This window comes from Podarcis tiliguerta (assembly GCF_965153285.1).
Source record: "Podarcis tiliguerta genome assembly, chromosome: Z".
Lineage (NCBI taxonomy): Eukaryota > Metazoa > Chordata > Lepidosauria > Squamata > Lacertidae > Podarcis > Podarcis tiliguerta.
The window spans coordinates 27,702,209-27,724,112 of record NC_139553.1 but is presented as its reverse complement, the minus strand read 5'-3'; the positions used below and the strand labels follow the sequence as shown (position 1 = coordinate 27,724,112).

Genomic DNA, 21,904 nt, shown 5'->3' with positions numbered 1-21,904 from the left:
TTTATTTTACATTTTTGTGGGCTCTTTTTGTTTTGTTTTTGTGGCTGTATGGAGCCCAGTTCAGCTACTGATTGATTGTGTGACTGCAGTACATTGTTTATTGCTTTCATTTTATGGATCAATGGTCTCGTTAGATAGTAAAATTCATATTACATTGCTGTTTTAGGGGTTGTTTATAAAAGTCTAGAACAGATTGCGGTAATCCATTTTGCATTACTTTCTATGGGAAAGCGAACCTTGATTTTTGAATGCTTTGGTTTTGCAATGGACTTCTGGAACGGATTAAGTTTGAGAACCAAGGTACCACTGTACCCAATTCTTTGTTTCTTTTTTAAACATTTTTATTAAAGATTTTTTGGTTTACAAAAGCATGTGCAATGTCTCTTTTTTCAGGTTACATTTTCTACAGATCAGTTTCACTTGTTGAGACATTAGTATTAGATTAGGAATAAAGGGGGGAAGAAGTGGAGGGGGCATGGTGAGTGGGGGTCAGGTCGGGTGGCAATACTTGTTTTGTGTCAGTGTCGCTTGTGTGGGTTCTATTCTAACCAAACTAAGCCTCCCGATGTATATTTTGTTTCAGGAGGCGGCCTTCTCTGTGGTGACACCCTGCCTCTCAATTCCCCCCCCCCATCAAGTCCACTTTCTACAAAGCCACTGAAGAACACATCTTTTTGCCAGGCCCCATTTACTTTCTTCTTCTTCTTCTTCTTCTTCTTCTTCTTCTTCTTCTTCTTCTTCTGGAACTCTGCTTTTCATCTGGCTGTGCTATTGTGTTTTATTGAACGTGCTTCCCTTCAGTGATTTCATCTGGCTGTTTAAAATATTGCACTGTTTTGAAATCTTGTTTCTCTTACTATTAAAATATGAACTCTATTTTTGTATGCTGCCTAGCCTCCAAATCATCGCTAGGCGTTGTACAAAAATAGCAATTTGGCCTGTGATTACCATCTCGTAAACCTTGCAAGCTGCTCCATGAATCTCTCTGTGTTGAAGGGGGAGGGGGGGCACACACACTATGTGTTAAATCAGGAGCCAGGACTCTTGGGCCGTCTTGCAAAGTAAAACACACAAAAAAAATCATTTAACAAATTCAGTCACTTTTGGCTAAATAAAGTCTGTTAAGTGGCTTGGCTAACCTTGCTTTCCTAAATTACCCCTCAATCAGGTTGCTTCTCACTCTTTCCTCTGAAAAGCACATATTCAAATCAGTGTGCATGGAAGCAAGTATGTTGGCACATGCATTATTGACTAATTGCCCTTTTGAATGTGCATCTCACTGAGCGCAAAAACAATGTTAAGCAGGCATCTGCGTGTCGGGGCATAGTTCAATCTGTTCTCTCCCCCACCCTGATACACCAGCGGTTCTATCAGGACAGGACTTTGGGACAGGTGTCTAGGGCACACACACACACACCCCACAAAAGACTGCAGCTGGCTTCCCACATTTTGAAATAATACACATGTACCACCAAATTGCATTTTATTATTTGCAGTTGTTTATTAGGGGGGAAGAAGTTGTTTTATCATTGCATTTCACACAGTAAGACAAATTTATGCAAGTCACCTAGAGAAGTTTCATAGGCAACAAATAAATCTGATGAAGTAAAACAGCTCCCCATAAAACCATTAAATATAGAATCTCAAAATTATCTATCATTTTTCCTGAAGCTCATCCAAGAATTGGCACAGCCAGTCACCCATTATTATATTATTCTCTTGATCTAAAATAAGCACAATATGCAGCATTTCCCTGGTTCGAAAGGTCTTCTAAAAACAAACCACTGATTAAATACTGCAGCTGCACTGCTAAAAGGCTTCTCCCCTCCTTGGGCAGAACAGCTAAGAACATGGGGAGGTGGTCTTGACAGAGAGTTGCCCCTCCGACCACAAGTTTGCAACAGGTGCTTGAGAGAGAATAACCCCCAAAAGCTGGCTACTACATGAAATAAACTGCAATAATTTATCATTTCTCAGAAAGGCACAATGGAGAGGACTAGAGAATATCCTCAAACTGCAAAAAAGCACAAAGTGATGTAGTCAATCGGACCCGCTGGCTTCTCCCTGCTGATCCTTGACTTCTTTAACGCTGCTCTCATCGAAGTGCTCAAGGGAGGAGGCATGCTGAATAGCCAACTCAGACACCAACATGGTGGGGAGCTGGCTCTGCTCGGGGTACAACCAAGGCTTCACATCCATGTTGTGCTCCTGCTTCCAAGCGGGGTATTCCATGCAAGCTTTATGCAGCTTCCTCATCACCTGATCCCACAAGCCGGGGCGGGGGGGGGGGGGGTTGGAGAGAAGAGAGAAGGTCAAAACATGCCCACATTGGACTTCTCTGTGTGATGAGAGCAACGGCAAGAGAATCCCACATGAACCTGGAACTGTACCACCCACCCAAAGTGCTCTGGACAGGAAGGTTCATGAACCAAGTTGGACAACTAAAAGGTACCGTGTGAGGTCACCTGCCTCAAATCCCTATTCAGGGCTTAAAGAGGCATCCATCCACAACACAGGAATTAGAGCAATGCTCCCCCAAACCTGGGTCTCTAGCTGCTGTTGGGACTAAAATTACCATCCTCCCTGACCACTGGTCATGCTAGCTAGGGATGATGGGAACTGTAGTCCAAAAACAGCTGGAGACCCAAGTTTGGGAAACCCTTCCCCTAAAAATAAAGCAAGGTTCCAGTCCTTCCTGGTTCTGAACTAATGGAAGATTTAAATAAGGATGTAGAAAGCCATCTTCTACATAATCACTTTGCTGGTGCATCTAAGCTCAGTATTGTAGACGATGACTGGAAGTGGCTCTCCAGCACTTTGGGCAGGCATCTTTCTACCTGGAGACACCTAGAACTGAACCTCTGAACTTTGACATGCAAATCATGTGCTCTTCTACAAATAGATGGTCTGAATGCCATTCCAGTTTGCAATGTGTGCAACCCCTGGGCTTCTGGGGTAGTTTTGCCTCCAGTCAGGTACCTGGGCAACACTGGAGAGGCAGGCTACCCTATAGCCAGGGAAATGGGCCCAGCTGCTGTCCAGGTGTGCTACACCCTTCTTACAGCAACCTTTGGCAGCACCCAAACTGTTTCACCTACAAAGTACAAAACTAAACAATATTTATTTATTTAATTTCTATGCTGCCCTATACCCGAAGGTGTGTGTAAACTGGTGATGGGCAATAAATAAAAAATCTAGTATCTTGAGACACTCAATTTCCATCTGTTCCCATCCTCCCTCCTTCTGCCAAAAAAGGAAAAGAAAGGAAGACTGTAGCCTTTTGAGTCTGCAAGAGTAAGAATTTGAAGGGTATGGGAAATGTCTCAGAAGCAAATGCAAGAGGGTTTTTCCAGCAGTGTTCTACACAGCTCTTATCTGGTTGGCATCCTTACAACAGGAGCAGCTAACATAGTGGCTTGCAGAAGTTGTTGGGCTCCAAGCCCTATCATCTCCACCCAACATGGCCAATGGTCAGGGATAATGGGAGCTGTAGTCCAGAACATCTGGAGGCCACCATGTTGGCTAAGCCTGCCTAACATAACCTTATAAAGCAGGGGTGGTAAACCCCAGGCCTGGGGGGCCAGGCACAGTCCCTCCCCTCCAAGCCCTTGGGACTCTGCTCAGACCCTTCACCAGCCCTGATCTGTACCCTCCTTGGATGTTTTTGCATGGCTACTACTACTACTACTAATTTATTATCTGTACCCCACCCATCTGAATGAGTTGCCACTCTAGGTGGCTTCCAACATAGAACTTCATAAAACATTACACATTAAAAAGCTCCCCTATACAAGGCTGCCTTCAGATGTCTTCTAAACATTGTCTATTTGCTCATCTCCTTGACATCTGATGGGAGGGCGTTCCACAGGGTGGGCACCACTACCGAGAAGGCCCTCTGCCTGTGTTTTTGAACTTTGGTAACACCTCTTGCTTGCCTGGATGGAGAATGCAGTGGGATTTTATGTAAACTAGCCTGCTATACAAAGCTAAAATCTGCATTCACTGCTCCAGCCCCTTTGGCCTCTGAACCTGCCCACCATGGGCACCTGGTCCCCAGGCTGAAAAAAGGTCCTCCTACTACAAAAGTGGGTCCAAATCACTATTCCTATATGGCAGTTGAAGAGCTATGGCAGAAAAACAGGGGCTTGCTTAAGATCACCTAGTGGGTTCATCAGGGTAGAGGAAACATTCAGACTGAGGACATTCTGATTCACAGCTCAAGAAGAAGAAGAAGAAGAAGAAAAGTTTGGATTTGATATCCCGCCTTTCACCCCCTTTAAGGAGTCTCAAAGCGGCTAACATTCTCCTTTCCCTTCCTCCCCCACAACAAAACACTCTGTGAGGTGAGTGGGGCTGAGAGACTTCAGAGAAGTGTGACTGGCCCAAGGTCACCCAGCAGCTGCATGTGGAGGAACAGAGATGCGAACCCGGTTCCCCAGATTACAAGTCTATCGCTCTTAATCACTACACAGCCTCTTAGCCCACTGTGCTCCATAACCAACAACGCAGGGGGAACCCCCCTCTCTGGGCAGAGAAAAAGGGCTTTCTGCAAATCCATCTCACTTAGTATTACACTAGCTCAACTGATGTTCCTCACAAGAGGAACCAGATCACTAGAGGCCCAAGATAGCTCAGATGGGAGAGCATGAGACTCTTAATTTCAGGGTGGTGGGTTCGAGCCCCATGGTTGGGCCAAAGATTCCTGCATTGCAAGGGGTTGGACTAGATGACCCTTGTGGTCCCTTCCAACTCTTCAGCTATGAATCTGCCTCACTCACCTGTGGTCCCAGAAATTGAACAGCTTTGTTCACAATCCACTTGGGCAGAAATCCTAGTTTGGAAAGGGGGGAGAGGCAGGAAAGATGGGGGAGAATTAATCTTGGTCACATACACAGCATACATTTAAAGCACATGCCCCCCGACAAAAAAAAAAGAATCATGGGAACTGTAGTTTTCTCCTCAGAGAGGTTACAGTTCCCTTAACAATGATTCCCAGGATTATTTGATAGATGAGCAGGTGCATGATTGCTACTGACAATGGACTGCGGCAAACAAATCTCCCATAATGCAGATGTTGGAAGCTGATTTGCAGTAGATGAAAAATCATCTAGCCTGTCTAGTGTTTGCAATTCATTTTTAAACGGTTAACAGGTAACTCATCTTTTATGTGAGGGTTCGGTTCTGGGGGTCCATGTGTCCATGCAAAAAAATTACTAAAGCCAGGAACCCCAGAAGCGCCAGTTTGGAGGGCTGTTTACCTATCTCTGGGAAGCAGCAGCTAGGGCTCTCGCAGGGTCCTAGAGTCCTTCCTCCTGCTTCTGAAAGCCTAGTAAGCACTTGCAGAGCTTTGGGAAGGAGGAAAAATGGCTTTAGGACCATGCCAGGACCCTCGCGTCTCCTTCCCAAATCTAGCCATCTCCCTTACCCAGCTTTGGAAAGGCGTCACAAGGGCTCTGGGCTGCCAGAGCCCCTGCGCCACCTTCTGAAAGCTGGGTAAGCCTGCAATTACAGTATTGCATTGTGGGGGGAATAAATAGAGAGTGGGTTTCCTCCACTCTCTATTTGTTTATTTATTCGCGCACCCACACAAAGCTGAATTCATGTAAGTAAAATAAGTGTAGGATAGAATCATAGAATCACAAACCTGGAAGATGCAAGTTAACTGTATTTCCTACACAGAGCCTTTATTCTTTTTTAATCTACTTGTTTTTTCTCACTTAACACTTTGGCCACCACTGAGAAATCAGGTTGCTCACTGTGACTAGAGAATATTCGTTCTCTTCTTCTTTTTTATTCAAATTCAGCTTTAAAGAGTTATATGCCTTGTGAAGCATACATGCTTTTCATGAAGCAGGTTTGATCACAAAGCAAGATACAGTACTTCCTTTGATCCTAAAACAGCATTTCTATCATAGTAAAGGTAAAAGGTAAAATAATACTCAAATTAATCAACAACTTTCCCACAAGGATCTTATTACTCACCTGATGACTGCAGCACAACTTACAATGACAAAGGTATTAGAAGATTCAAAATGTATATTTTGCTCTATTTTTTATTTTATTTTTTGAAATAGTTTTTATTTGATTTTACAAGTATGTTATATTATAACAATGCTACCATTCACATCCACATTTACAGATTCCTCTGAATCTCTAGACTTCCCACCTCCCCTCCATGGGTCCTTTTATTAAACCTTTTCCTGCTAATGTTTCCATCTGCTTACAGTGGTCTCCAAGATAGATTATAAAATTTTCTCATTCTTTATTGAAGTTTTGGTCTTCTTGGTTCCTGAGCTTTCCGGAACTAAGCCTCCGGAACTAGGCGGCTTAGTTTGGTCAGAATTGAGTATTCCCTTCCAGAGTCAACATGAAATACATTACTTCTGACAAAGGAGCCACCATAGTTGCTAGAGGGCCTTGAACTTTTGTGTCCTAGGCTTTTTAGACTCTTCTAAAATAGTCTAAATAGTCTATAGAATGCTGACTCACCTTTAGGGTCAAGCAGTGCCAGGTAAGTCAGCTTGCAACTGTCGTGTCCAGTTGGTTGCACCAGGTATCCAGCCAAACGCGAGGCAGCCCGCACCGTGTCCTTGCGTGGAGGGTATTTCTGCACAGTAAAAAGCCAGGCAATCAGCTGATGGACTAATTCCTGGTATAGAGGCCTCCCCTTCCCCTCCTCCCTGAGACTGAGATCCCCTCAGGTAACTAAGGGGTAGTCAACAATCAGTTTAGTGTGCCAGCCAAAGCCCATGGAAACTGCATTGTAATACACCAAAATACAGAAGTAGCAATAATATACATCAACACATCAATAACAGAAGGTAGGCTTCAAAGGACTGGACCCTAAATCCCAAGAGGCTGCCAACTTTACCACCAACAGGTCAGTCGTGTGAAGGGTCTCAGCTCCATCATCCAGAGAACTAAGCGTTGTAATAAAGCAGAAGGCCACAGGTTCAATCTCACCAGGGTGAGCCTAGGAGAAAGCCCTGCCTGAAACCCCAAAGAGCTGCTGCTAGTAGTCATTGAGCTAAATGGAGCTAATGGTCTGACTCAGGGCTCAGCCAAACTTCCATTTAACCCACTGCTTTCCCCTGGGGAAAACTCATGGTTTAGCACTGAATCAGAACAAATGGCAACTGGGTTTTCCACAAGATTGATGCCTGCTCCGATTCACCGCAAAAGAGTGGGTTTTCCCGGGGAACGCGGCAGAGCAAACAGAAAACCACTCAAGACCTGTGCCTAAAAAGCATGGGACAAGTGGAATAAAAAATCACTTTCTAGGCAAGGGACAAGTGTGGAAGTGTGAACAAGCCCTTAGTACATGACAGTATATTCAGCCGTTGTGGGTCTCATGGCGTACTTATCAAGCTGGTGGATGAAGCTCCATTTCCCTAATGAAATGCTATGGTGGGTCTCTGAGAGGAGACCCACCCCCCAATCCATTACCCACCCGAATCCCATAGTTTCCCCCCTGCTCACTTACCGGATGTTTAACAGAGAAGTTCATGATGATATAATCCTTATCCAGGACTTTCCATGATCTCAGAATCACCACATCTCTGTTCCTCAAGGGCTTTGGGCACTTCCCTAATCCAAGCGAGATGGTAGGGAGTAGGGAGAGAAAGGCAGCTCAACATTGCATCTACAACATGCTGATCACATTCAGTTGCTAATGAATTCATCTAAATTTGTACTCATTCCTATATATTCCATTCTCCATATTCATTGTATATCATTCATAAATCTATTTCATAAGATTTCCATTTTAAATTTCTATTAAGCTTTGAATAGCAGTAAGGCGAGTGATTTGTTGCCGTTGCAATTACAAGTCCCAGGCACCTTAGCTTTTTAATTAGAATGGCAGGGGGGAAACACCCGTGTCGCATAAACAAAAGTGAGAGCTTAGCTTGCTTTGGCAAAGCAACACAGGGAATGTGTCAAAGGTCCAAGCAGGTTGTCTCAAGTAAAAGAGGCCTTGCACACAGATCCTATTCCCCTCATCCAAGCACAGAGCCCCCTGGAGGAAAAATTACACCACCTATGCATGAAAGGAAGGTATCAGAAGCAGCAACATTTGCAGAAATAGAAAAGTGGGGGGCAGGAGGAAGAGGGAAGAGGAGAAGGACAAACAAGCCAAATTCCTTTTGAGGACTGAGCATACTGTACTGACTGTTGAGAGTCTTTTGGAGGGAGAGGGGAAATGGAACAGGGTATCCTGAAATCAGGCATGGCTGGCTGGAAAACTGAACAGGAATTCTTTATGCTACAACTATGTGTTAACAGGTCCAGCGTATAATGGTGACCCAGGGAGAGATGCAAGGCAAATGCATCTCACACACCCCTATATGTTGTGGACTATACCGCTCTATGAGCCTGAACCTTCCTTTCCACCAAGTTGTGTTGTTGTTTTTTTAGCAGTGTCCATTGCTACTCCCCAAGGCTATTTAACCTCCAGAAAGAAGGCAGCCAGGTAGCTAAGAATCAGGCACCCTCGAGGGAAGGCATTCTCTCTCTTACACAAAACAGAATACCCGTTTCAAACGCTGAGCAACTCTCAAGCCAGGGGCCTGCCTTAACACTGCCAGAATGTTTCTGATCAATCCATCTAACACAGCTCTCTTCCACCACCTTGAGTCCACAGATATTGTTGTCTCATCAGCCTATCAAGTTGGGCTGCCTGGCAATGATGAGGGTGGTAGTACTAAAGAGCTAAAAGACCGAATCATGGATGGAGAACCTCAGGAGTCCCCAAAGGCCACACACCCATTCTGACTCAGCACTCTGGCTTTGCATCCTTCTTTGGCTTCTTTTCTTTCCCTGAACCCAGACAGTGATTATTGCTTACCTGGATGGGATGAGGATAGAAAGGGAAGTGTGTGTGCAAAGAAACTAGCTTACCTTGTGAATTTTGCCTTTGCATTTATTTTGCCTCTGGCCTCAGCCACCACTAGCATTCAGCCCTGGGCAGGCTCTCCAAGAGGGGAATGAGTCCCTTGGGTGGGAAACGGTTTCGCAGCCCTGGACAAAGCTGTATAGTCCTCTCCATAACACTCTCATTACAACAACCTAGAGCGGCTCAGCAGATATAGTTTTGCTGCTGGCTAAGGACCGCACGGGATGTGGTTATTATCATGTAGCATGGTGTTCCATAGATGGTTTTATTTTAGAGAGAACAACACCAAATCAACAGCAGGTGGAAGGTAGCTGGATCATGACCACATAACATAGTTGAGGTGGATCTTTAAGCAGTAGAGGCTGGTCCATGAGGCTGAATGAGGTACTGCCCCAGAGAAGGAAGGCACCCCACACCCCAGACTACTGATCCTCCCAGTGTCTTGAAATTTCATCACACATTGCTTACATACCTGCAAGATTACCTTTGCAAACCTCATAACTAGAGGGTTAATCCGTTGCAGCGGAAACAACAAAGAGAGGCTTGTGGCACCTTAATTACAGGGATAATTCACAAAGTAGGGTTTATTCGATGCCAGGATGTTTTTTATAAACACTACTTTCGCAACGGTCAGTTCCATTATTTTACATACACCTAAGTGTCAGCATTATCATCCTGTTTCCATTTCCCTCTGAACTCCTCTGCTAACATTTCTCAGGCTGACATTCCACAATTCCTGATCCACATAAGTCCATGCCATCAGAAATGTGCCACAAGACTTTGGCTGCTGAAGAGGTAGGAACAGGGATGGGGGACTTGTGCCTGCCCAGATTCCCAACTCCCACCAGCCTCAGACAGTATGGTGAGTGATGGAGGAGGGTGGGTGTTTGTGGTCCTTGGAGCCAGGAACTTTAAAGCTTAGGAACCCATCAGCATTTTTTCCTGACTTTGGTACCAAATCTCATTGTGTTTGCCAGGTGTCCCCATAACTCAGTGGTGGGAGACATCAGGCCCAGATGCAAACAATGGCCCTTTAGGCCCCTCTAACAGGCCCCCATGATTCTCCCTGGGACACACTCCTCACCCTTGTCACTTCAACACCCCCTTGAGTGTGTTTGCATGGCTGGAATGCAGTGCCTCTTCCTTGGCTGGACAGAGAAGAGGGAAGTGCAAATGTGAAGGAAGTAGCCTATTGTGCAAAGGGGAAATTTACATTTGCTCTTCCACTCCATTTTTGCCCCTGGCCTTGACCCTCATGGGCACATGACCTCTGATGGCAATGTGGGCCACACCTGCACTAGTTTCTGTGGTTTGGTGATGGTATTGGGGTGCCCATCCTTACTTACATTCATAGTAGCTAATATCAGCATTGTCTGTGAGACGAGCGATCTGATGCGTCTCAACAAGGTTTATGTCCCACATGCTGCGGTACTCGGTGTCATGTAGGACATCATAGACTGTCTCTGCAGAGACCCCTGCCATGTCAATCATGCCCTGCAGGTGGAAGGAAGAACACTGTCAAAACACCAGAGTAGTGAACAACCTCAGACCATGGTGTAAAATGGAACAATCTTGCCGAGTGTCTGCTTTGGGTGCGAAAGGTCACAGGTTCAATCCCTGGCCTCTCCAGGTAAGGCTGGGAATGCCTCCCATCTGAAGCCCTGGAGAGATGCTGCCATTCAGTGTAGACCATACTGAGCTTGATAGACCAACTTGGTCAGTGTTTGAATGGAATATCAACTGGGGAACTTTGCATACACCACCTTGAATCCTGTCAAGGAAGAAAGAAGGGAAATCATGCTTATATAAATAAAACCTGTTGTAGTGTTTACATGACCACTGGACCAAGGAACGAACCTTGGTTTCAGGAGGTAGAAGCTTCTCAACCTCACCTAGTCAATGAAGTCCACTCTACTGCTTGAATAGTTTGTCCAGCAATTTAGGGAAGCTGTGAAAGCTGGCAAACCCTGGGTGCAAAATGTTCTAAAGCACAGTTACCCAAATTGTGGTTTGTAGGCTTCACTCAGGTGGTCCACACTCTTTGGGATGTTCTGCGAAGTACAGCAGATGCATGTGAACAGCAGCTTCTCTGTCGTTCCCATAACTAGGTAGTCTGAACTGGCTGGGATGGACCAGAAGCACACCCACCTTTCACTCAAGGAAGCTGGGCTGAAAATAGTTCCTTCACCCCTGATCTAAGTAGGCAGGCCAACATCAGAACCTCCAAACATTCAACCACATGAAGCAGCTCAGATCCAGTGCTTAATACCCGAAGCCTATCCTCCGTCATCTTCCACCGCCTTTCACAAGGTGCATTTGGTGGGGCACAAGAGCTACAGTAGGTTTAGACAGGGCACTCATCGAATGTCTTTTTTGCCTGCCAAAAGAGGCTCAGCAGGCCTCCTGCATCTAGTTCCAGGGAGGTGGCAAAAACCTTTGTCAATCAGTTGATCTCTATCATCACAATTACAGATCTGCCACTAAATTGCAATCAAGCAAATACAAATTTCACAGTGTGCAAGAGATTATTTGGTATGAGCATCATGACAAAGAACTAGGACACGTGTACGTGATGTTGCACATTCACAATCCCACTGGAATGAATTGTCAAGAGCTAGTGTGGCTGGTAAGAAGCTTTACTCATCTGGCTCCCAGTAAGACATGCTGATGCGCATACACACAACACTTTTGTCTTCTGCTGCACCTGAATGAACTCATTACTATACAAATGTATGAGGAGGCAACTATTTAAAATAAAAATACTAAATATTAAAATAGACAACTATTTTAACTGCAAAAAGATCCAAGGACTTTCTCCGTGTAAAGCACACTGTTTATAACTGAGCTATGGTCCTTTGCACTAATAGGACAATACATGCTCATTAACACATCAGATAATCATGCAATGACCAAATGCTACCAGAGATGGGGGACGGGGAGAAGGCAGGAATCACCTAGCCATCCACACCCCTCACCTCCCGTCAAGTTGTTTTGACACTCTTCATGCTAAAATTAAATCAGTGCCTAGTTTGGTGAAGAGTTGTTACCAGACTGGCTCTATCATTAGACACTAGGGCAGTGGTGGCGAACCTTTTAGAGACCAAGTGCGGAAAATGCAACCCAAAACCTACTTATTTATTGCAATGTGCCAATCATAATAATGATTGCCTGCATGCACACATACAAATAAATATGTCGTATTTTTCCGGTATTGGACTGCCCACCCAATACAAGGCACTTCCGCCACTATCTACTGCTTGTGGCATCAACCAATCAAACCAAAACCAGCATGGGGGCTGGGGCTGCGCAGCTGCATACCAGCAGGTTGGCGCCTGCGCAACTCCCCCCGATGCTGATGTGGTCACCGAGCACTGGGGGGGGGGGGGAACGGCTGCACACTTTGACAACACACAGCAACAGCACTGATGGGCCGAAGCCACATGTGCCAACAGAGAGGGCTCCGAGTGCCCCCTCTGGCACAAGTGCCATAGGTTCGCCACCACTGCACTAGGGAGAGTAGGTGGTTGTTTCTGGCCACTGATCTGGCTTTGTCATGAAAAGGCAGCAAACTGTTGATTATTTTGGATGCTCTTCCCTCACCACTAGAAGGTCAAAAGTCAATGGCCAATCAGGCATCACCTCCAAAGAGGAAGTGCATTTGCTAAAGTGGACATCAATTTGCATAATATTTGCATAAGTTCATGTATATGTATTAAGAAGAACCCCCTGGATCAGGCCAAAGGCACATGTAGCACACCATCTTGGTCCCACAACAGCCAACCAGATGCCTCAATGCGGTGCCCAAAAGCAATTTGTGGAGCCTACCTCACAGGGTTGCTGTGTGGATTAAAAAAAAAGTTAGTCATGTATATATGCACCCACTGGACCCATTTATCTTCTGGCCACGTCTGGTCCAGTGGGTGCATGTATACATGACTAACTTTTTTAAAGAATCCACACAGCAACCCTGTGAGGTAGGCTCCACAAATTGTTGAAAGAGCCACCAAGCTCAAGCAGAGAGAGAAGAACAAACCTGTGGTCACCAAATGGGTATTTTAGGGGTGTGTGGAGAGATTTTAACCAGATCTGCCTGGTCTTCATCTGACATTTTAACTTGGGCAGGCAAGAGAGTGGGAAGCAGATATATTTTATACACTATGGTCCATACTAATTTCCAGCAACCTTCTGGGGGCTGCATGCCAGAAGCAAAAGGAGGCAGCTTTCCTTTGCACAGTGAAAGTCAGAAGTTTTTACATCCGTTTAATGTAAGCACAAGAGGCATTATTGCAAGCAAGAGGCATTATTGCCGATCAATGACAGGTTCCAGTCAGGAAACAAAAGACAGATGTAGGGGGTATGGCCTGGAAAAAGTCTGAGGGCCATATACAGAGGTATTGAGGGCCACATTGAACCCCGTTTCCCTACCATGTTGCCTTCTAGCTGGCTCTTGGGGAAAGTGTGAGAAGTCAACTATTTCCTATTTCCCATCCTTCAAATGCATTAAACCAGAGCCCAGCACTAGTCTGGCATGGGTGCTTTGTAAATCACTGAGTCATTCTCCAACTTCTTCATTGGCTAGCAAATTAACAACCAAACTGAATGTGGGGAGTAACTGCTACATTCTCCACCAATTATTTGAAAAGCTCTTTGGTCTGACATCCCATGTAAAGGAGGTTTCCTGTTGTTGTCACCCAGATAAAAATGAGAAAGAGACAAACAATGACATCATGGAAGTGGGCAGCCTCTTTTTATCTTTTTTCTTTTGGGCTCCATGGTCATCCGGCCATTTCCTGTTTTCTGAGTTACACTTGTTCATTCTACTTGGCCTACCTTCCCCAGTGCACACCACACAATGTTCACCACAGGCATGAAAATTTTCCTATGATCACTGTAGCTGCCTGCCTGAACACAACAGGCCCTGAAGGAATGCACTTTCAACTGTGAGGCAGTATGGTGTAGTGGTTAGAGTGTCAGACTAGGACATAAGAGACCAGGGTTCAAATCCTGACTCAGCCATGAAGCTCACTGGGTGATCATGGCCCAACCATTGTCTCTCAGCCTAACCTACCTCACAGGGTTGTTGTGAGGGTGAAATGAGGAGCAGAAGAATCATATACACCACCTTGAGATCTTCAGAAGATAAAGGTGTCATATAAACATAATAAATAAATACATTTGAAAAATGCACAAGCTCAATAGGACTGGAATCTGACACTAGTACTCAAAAAAGCTCAGGGCATTTGCTGTGAGTGGGATGAAGTTCAGCAGATATTCTATAATACTCTCTCTCTTCTGGCCTTCTAAAAATCAAGAGGAGGACTTCTACCAAAGTGTTCTCTAACTGTGAAAGGAGCCAGATGTCTACACCTCTCAGCCTAACTACTTCACAGGTCTGTTTGTGAGGCTGGAAGGAGAAGGGGGAGCAACCATCCTTTAAAAAGCAGGGATGGCCCTCCAGATATTGTTGGACCAGAACTTCCACCAACCCAGGCCATGCTGGATGGGAGTCCAACATCACCTGGAGGGTTACAGACTCCCCACCTCTGCTTTAAAAGGGCAGCAGGGTTAAAATGCAACAACCAAAAGTTCCATATCACAATTCCAGCAGGCTGAATGTTGCAAGTGAGCACACACTCAGCCAGGGGCACCAGCTCCAGGGGGGCAAGCCGTTTTGGGGCCTCACTATGTTTTGGGGGGTTGGGCTGCTGAGGGCCACTGTCCAAAAAGAGCAAAGGCTCCTCCTCCTCTGAGTGCAGAGTCGCCCTCGTAAGATGGCACCTCTGCACTCAGCTAAACTCATTTTACTGCTGCTTCATGAGTCCAGGGCTGATCCTCCAGTGCAAATTAAGTCCTAGATACAAGACATTAAGTGATCTTCAGTACACACCCTTGGGACAATCTCCCTAAAAAACATGAAAAGAGCCTGCAGGATCAGGCCAATAGGCCAGCATCCTGTTCTCACAGTGACCCAATGGATTCCTTTGGGAAGCACAAAAGCAGGCCATGCATTGGTCACTGGCTTGGATCCTACCCTCCAGGGCAGCAGAAAGCAAACCAGCTTCTATATAACAGTCCTTCAATTATTTGATGCTATTACATCACTTCTCCAAGCTAAGCATACCCAAGTCTTACTTTCTCCTCTATGGACTTGGGTCTCCAAGCCACACTTTGTTTTGCCCTTCATACGAACCTTTCAAAGTTTACAATGGAATTACTGCAGATCCAAGAGATTAGGGCTGTACATGGCCTCTCTGGGATCTGAGTAAGGGCCCAATCCAGCCAGGAACTGAGCTGGGGGCCATGCAAAGTCAAGTGGAGATGGGGAAGAAGTACCACACCTCCCTCACACACTGTATGCTTAGTCAGGGTTTTAAACCATGTGTAAGCATCTGGCCAGGGAGGGAAGGCAAGGCATGCAGGTCATAGCTGCCAACTTTTCCCTTTTCTTGCGAGGAATCCTATTCGGAATAAGGGAATTTCCCTTTTAAAAAGGGAAACGTTGGCAGCTATGATGCAGGCTACTTGTGTGTCCTTCTCCCCCTCCTCCATGCCACCAAACCTCTTGTGACAACCCCAGATCACTCCAGGTGGACCCGATTCAGTTTGGTTTCCTACTGAATTTAGTGCACAGCCCTACATGGAAGGCAAAAGCTGAATTAAGCAACACTTGTGAAAATTGCTATTCTCCTAGAAGAGCAAACAGTGGCGCATCAGCGCATCAGCTACTGGGCTGATGTATCTTTGACGCTTGGGCAAGACGTCATGAAACATTGGCATTATTATTGTTTAGTCTCTGCCGGTTATTACATCTGTAAGAGAAGGCAGCTTTCGCAAGCTATGCTAAAGTTCATCGCATCCTGCAATTCAGTTATCAGCTACGCAAGCAGCAGTTGGATTATACATCCTAACTGAAAAATAGTTCCAATCAAGCTTAGCCCCTACCAAGTTTTCTGCCATATTAAACAGCATTCCAGGCCCCTCATCTCCACCAATCACAGATACCAGCCTTCATTTCACTCTTTGATTAACACCTTTTGGATACACTCTCTCTGCCTGTGAACAAAGCTGCATACAGGAAGGGTACACGACTTATTTCTTACCGAGGGAGTTGTGTTTCCCTGTTTGTCCCTCCTGAATGCCTGCAAAAAGGTACTGTTTTGTCGAGCCTTTTTCAGATGTCAATGATGTTGGCTGCTACTAACTGTGCTGCTGAAGTTCTTTCCTGCTGGTGCTTTGTGTATTTTTATGGGGTTTGTTACCTGGGCTCTTAAATATGTTGTACATTGCCCAGAGTCTTCTTTTTTTAATCTTTAACAAGAGAGTACCCAGTTTTAAAAATAATAATATGTATGTGGTTCTCCTCCCTGCCCCCACTTTAACACAACAAAATTCCTGTGATGCAACAGGTGAGCTTCATGGCCAGGTGGAGACTTGAACCAGTCCAACACTAACCCAAGACCACATACCCCTGGCCTTCCAGATGTCGCTGGGCTCCAGCTTTCATCACCCCAGCTAACCAATGATCCAGGATGATGGAGTCCAGAACATCTGGAAGGTCACAAGTTTTCCATCCTTGTTGTTACCATGTACAGTGTGGTACCTCGGGTTAAGTACTTAATTTGTTCCGGAGGTCTGTTCTTAACCTGAAACTGTTCTTAACCTGAAGCACCACTTTAGCTAATGGGGCTTTCTGCTGCTGCTGCTGCTGTGCTGCCGGAGCATGATTTCTGTTCTCATCCTGAAGCAAAGTTCTTAACCTGAAGCACTATTTCTGGGTTAGCGGAGCCTGTAACCTGAAGGGTATGTAACCTGAAGCATATGTAAGCCGAGGTACCACTGTATGCAAACTGCAAGCTAGGTGACCTCAGGCCCTGGCCACACACTCTTCTTCCCAGGGCTGCCCCCCTCACTGGCCACACTTCACATCCTGGGTGTTTCCTGCATGAATGGGGTGTGCCTTGGAATTGAGATGACGGTGCCTCTTGGTTGTGTGAATGGAGAACAGAGAAAGCAATGTGAGCGTGTGTTTAGAAACTATTCTACAGTACCATTGCTCTACCCACTTTTGCCTCTGCCTCCACCTGGAACTGGCATGTGGACCTCTAAAGTTTCCTGGGTTGAAAAAAATTCCCCACTCTTGACCAGCTCTCAAATGGCGACACATCCTCAGAGTCAACTCCTGAACCCAAATAACTCCCAGGAACTTTGGGAAAAGCCTGTGGCATTCAACAGACAGTGCTGCAAAAGCTTATGTACATTTAAGCATTCTATTACTTTAATCAAGACTCAGTCACTTTTCAGCCCTGCTGAATTAAGGACATGTTTTCATTACTTTTTAAAGTAATGATTTATAGCCTGTTCCCCCCTCCCCCTCCCAGCATGCATTTAAACAAAAGACGACACAGAAAAAGCTACAAGGAAAGTGCATACATATAGAACTACTGCCAATAAAAAATAAAATAAAGAAAGCTTAATAAATATCTGGGGGTTGGGCTAGATGACCCTCATGGTCCCTTCCAACTCAATAAGTCTGTGATTCTGTGAAATGTGTCCACACCATTGCTGCAGGGAGAAATCACCAAAGGCCAAAGAAACGAAGTTTCTTTTGTTGCAACCAGTAAAAACCTAAGAGTACTTAATCTTGACTGGATCAAGCCCTTCCCCACCTGCTTTACTTGCTCCAAACCCAGAAAATTTGTCCACTTAACTCAATGTTGTCCACACTGATGGGAAGCGAGTTGCCAGAGTTTCTAGAGATGCTGAGGATTGAACCTAAAACCAGTGCTTTTTTTCTGGGGGTACGCAGGGACATGAATACCCCTAAACATTTTGTGAACCTAACTTTGGCCTCATTGAGGGGCATTATTTCAATACGAGAAGGAAAATAAGAGTACCCCTAAACATTTTATTAGGGGGGAAAAGCACTGCCTAAAACCTTCTGCATGCAAAGCAAATTCTCTACCATTGAGCTGTGGCTCTTCCCTACTAGAATTTTGGTTGCTGGTCTACACCCAAATTATAACAGACTTACAAGCAGAATTAAAATATATTTACCAACGAACCTGGAGCCTCAAGTGAGGCTGTATAAACACCATACATTCAAACCACACTTCCCCCACCTTCAAAGTAATTCCGGGAACTGTAGTTTGTTAAGGGTGCTGGGAGCTGCGGCTTTGTGAAGGGTAAATTACAATTCCTGGGATTCTTGAGTTTTCGTTTTGAGACGGGTGGAGTGTGCTTTAAATAAATTGTGGGAAGTAGTTTGTGCAAAAGGGCTCAACTAGATACCACGCAAATTGCCTTTTCTTTTTTTCTTTTTTTTTGGTGGTGCTGCGGAGGAGCTCCGTAGGGAGAAATTTAACTATTGCCTCCCTGCTGCAGGTCAATCACACTTCTAAGGCTTTGGACATTTCAATATATAAATCAAGATTGCACCTCCGAAACTCCTTCTTCCCAATTCTTTAAAAGTGCAAGAACCCCGTACTAAATGCGCACCTCTTTCCCGACGGTCCGCAGCCACGTATTTTAACATTCACATGTGGCGCAGAGATTGCACCTCCGAAACTCCTTCTTCCCAATTCTTAAAAGGTGCAAGAACCCCGTATTAAAAAACTTTTCTCTCTCTCTCTCTCTGCACCGGCCGGCACCTGCCGGCCAATGCGCACCTCTTTCCCGACTGTCCGCAGCCACGTATTTTAACATTCACATGTGGCGCAGAGATTGCACCTCCGAAACGCCTTCTTCCCGATTCTTAAAAGGTGCAAGAACCCTGTACTAAAAAACCTTTCTCTCTCTCTCTCTGTACTGGGCCAGCACCTGCCGGCCAATGCGCACCTCTTTCCCGACTGTCCGCAGCCACGTATTTTAACATTCACATGTGGCGCAGAGATTGCACCTCCGAAACTCCTTCTTCCCAAATCTTAAAAGGTGCAAGAACCCCGCACTAACCCCCCCCTCTCTCTCTCTGCACCGGCCGGCACCTGCCGGCAATGCGCACCTCTTTCCCGACGGTCCGCAGCCAAGTATTTTAACATTCACATTTGGCGCAGAGATTGTACCTCCGAAACTCCTTCTTCCCAGTTCTTAAAAAGTGCAAGAACCCCGTATTAAAAAACTTTTCTCTCTCTCTCTCTGCACCGGGCCAGCACCCGCCGGCCAATGCGCACCTCTTTCCCGACGGTCCGCAGCCACGTATTTTAACATTCACATCTGGCGCAGAGATTGCACCTCCGAAACTCCTTCTTCCCAATTCTTAAAAGGTGCAAGAACCCCGCACTAACCCCCCCCCCTCTCTCTCTCTGCACCGGGCCAGCACCTGCCGGCCAATGCGCACCTCTTTCCCGACGGTCCGCAGCCACGTATTTTAACATTCACATGTGGCGCAGAGATTGCACCTCCGAAACTCCTTCTTCCCAATTCTTAAAAGGTGCAAGAACCCCGCACTAACCCCCCCCCCCTCTCTCTCTCTGCACCGGGCCAGCACCTGCCGGCCAATGCGCACCTCTTTCCCGACGGTCCGCAGCCACGTATTTTAACATTCACATGTGGCGCAGAGATTGCACCTCCGAAACTCCTTCTTCCCAATTCTTAAAAGGTGCAAGAATCCCGCACTAACCCCCCCCCTCTCTCTCTCTGCACCGGGCCAGCACCTGCCGGCCAATGCGCACCTCTTTCCCGACGGTCCGCAGTCACGTATTTTAACATTCACATGTGGCGCAGAGATTGCACCTCCGAAACTCCTTCTTCCCGATTCTTAAAAAGTGCAAGAACCCCGTATTAAAAAACTTTTCTCTCTCTCTCTCTGCCCCGGCCTGCACCTGCCGGCCAATGCGCACCTCTTTCCCGACGGTCCGCAGTCACGTATTTTAACATTCACATCTGGCGCAGAGAGGTAGAAGAGGGGCAGGGGAGAGAGAGAAAAGAACTCCACTCCCGGGACCAGGAGCCTCCGCCCGCTCCCTGTCCCGAATCGTTCCTTCCATACCCAATTCCGTGTCCACCCTACCTTGAGGCGGTACACCGCCAGGTCCGCATGAGGAACCACCTGCTCCCAGACGGAGACCCCAGAGCGGTCGTACCAGCTCAGCCACCCGTCTTGCGACTCGCATTCCGCCACGAAATCCCGAAAGGCTGCATCGTCCGGGAGGGTCACGGGCTCCATCCTGCCTAAACAGAACGGGAAAAAAGAACAGGTGGCGGCGGTGGCGCGGCAGGTAGGGATCCCCCCATCCCCAGCTAAGCCAAGGTCCCTCCCGGCTCCCCGCTCCCCTCTCCCCCTCCACTCACCTGCGTTCACAATGGTCAAGCGTTACTACTGCGCCTCCGGCAAGTGCGTCCCGTCCAGAAGTCGTCGCGAGCAAAGTCACGGCAAGAAAGAGAAGAACCCTCGGAGTCGCGGGTATGTGAGCGGCTCTTAATTGCTTTTCGCGGGCGCTGATTGGCTGGGGCCGGCAACAGGTCCTCTTTCCCAACGCTGCTATTGGACGAAGGTGGCCGGCTTGCTCGGAGCGCTCCGTGTCCAGCTAGCGATTGGCGAAGTTGGGTCGGCTTGTTTAGACTACTTGTTTTATTTATTTAACTTTTAATTGGCACCGTTTTATTGCACTTTTGCAACCGAGGCCTTGGAGCGTCAAACAAGCTGACTTGTCAAGAGAGGAAGAGGAGGGAGGGAGAAAATATGAATAAGGGGAAAGGGCAGCAGCGCAGCAACAAGGAATCTAACACAAAACTCTTAAAAGTGCGGTGAAGAGCTTTAAAATGGGGGTGGGGGATGGGAATCATCGTTTACATTATTCAAAAAAAAACACACAAAAAAGCCAGCACCCACCACCCCTCAATAAATTCGTTTCCTTCGTTATCATTAGTCTATGCTTAGGATAATATTTTATTCTCTTGTTAATTACGCTGTTTTAAATGTGTATTTTATATTTGACTTCACTTAGCAGTTTGGGGGGTTTTTTTGGAAATGTTTAAGATTTTTGTTGTTAACTTTGTGTTAAATATGTATTCTGTAGTTTACCTTCTTTGTAACGTTTTATTTCGAAATCTTTAAGCTAATACTTTAGTTTTATATTAATTACGTTTCTTTGACTACATGCTCTATATTTGACTTTCTTCAGAAATGTTTGATTCTGGACTGTTTTATTGATGTTTTAATATGCTGTATACTGCTTTGAAATTTTTCTTTAAAACATAAAGCGGTATAGAAATGAAATTAATAATAAATAAATAAATATTTGTTGAATTTGCCAGTAGCTTTACTTTGCTCTGGGCAATCCAAAGTGATTTACAACTCAACAAACAGGCGATAAACCCCTAGATAGATGCATTAAAACCAAGAGGAAAGAGAAATACATTAAAAGCGTGCATGCACACGCACACGCACACACGTCTAAAAGGCAACGGGTAGTTAAAGGCTAAAGGCCTGGTTATATTGGAAAGTTTTTGCCTGGGACCTAAATATATGCAAGGAAGGCATCAGAAGTGTTTCCTTAGGGAGAGCATTCTGCAAGTAGAGCCTGCCTGAGGTGATGATCACATGTCTGGGTTGGGTCACATGGGAAGAGGTAAAATTTTATCATTGTGTATTGGGTTTCTCCCATGTAAATTTTATCATCAAGATAGCTCACCAGGTTCTCTTTAACCAATCAGTTATGCTGGGGGAGGGTCCTTCATTTTTCCATTTTCGTGCAATATACTGTTTTGCCACTGTTAGCAGTGTACTAATCAGCTGTATCAAAAGCAGAGTCGTTTTAAGATTTCTTGGAAGATTGTAGCCTGTACCTGTTTGTATGAGTACTTCTGTCCTGAAAGGTGTGTGTGTGTGTGTGTGTGTGTGTGTGTGTGTTTACAACTCTAGCAGATATGTACTAATCTATCTTAATTCTCCTATACCTCCAACAATGCATGTTTCAGCCAAAGATATCACTAATTTTGTGCAGAACTAAGTTCCATTGGAAATTTGTCTTAAGATAATTCTCCTTCAGGCTCACACTAATAAACTTTTCTCCA

General features: G+C 45.7%; 1 protein-coding gene across 1 annotated transcript; it reads right to left on the bottom strand.

The window, feature by feature from the left end:
* Positions 1-1,476: 1,476 nt before the first annotated feature.
* Positions 1,477-20,375, bottom strand: LOC310669634 (START domain-containing protein 10-like). Its single transcript, XM_083424057.1, has 7 exons — positions 20,180-20,375; positions 19,899-20,059; positions 10,240-10,387; positions 7,484-7,587; positions 6,490-6,607; positions 4,779-4,831; positions 1,477-2,259 (listed from the first exon to the last, which is right to left on the bottom strand). Exons 2-7 carry the CDS (start codon positions 20,052-20,054, stop codon positions 2,041-2,043), a joined length of 798 nt encoding a protein of 265 aa, XP_083280183.1. The 5' UTR covers positions 20,055-20,059; positions 20,180-20,375; the 3' UTR covers positions 1,477-2,040.
* Positions 20,376-21,904: the final 1,529 nt, after the last annotated feature.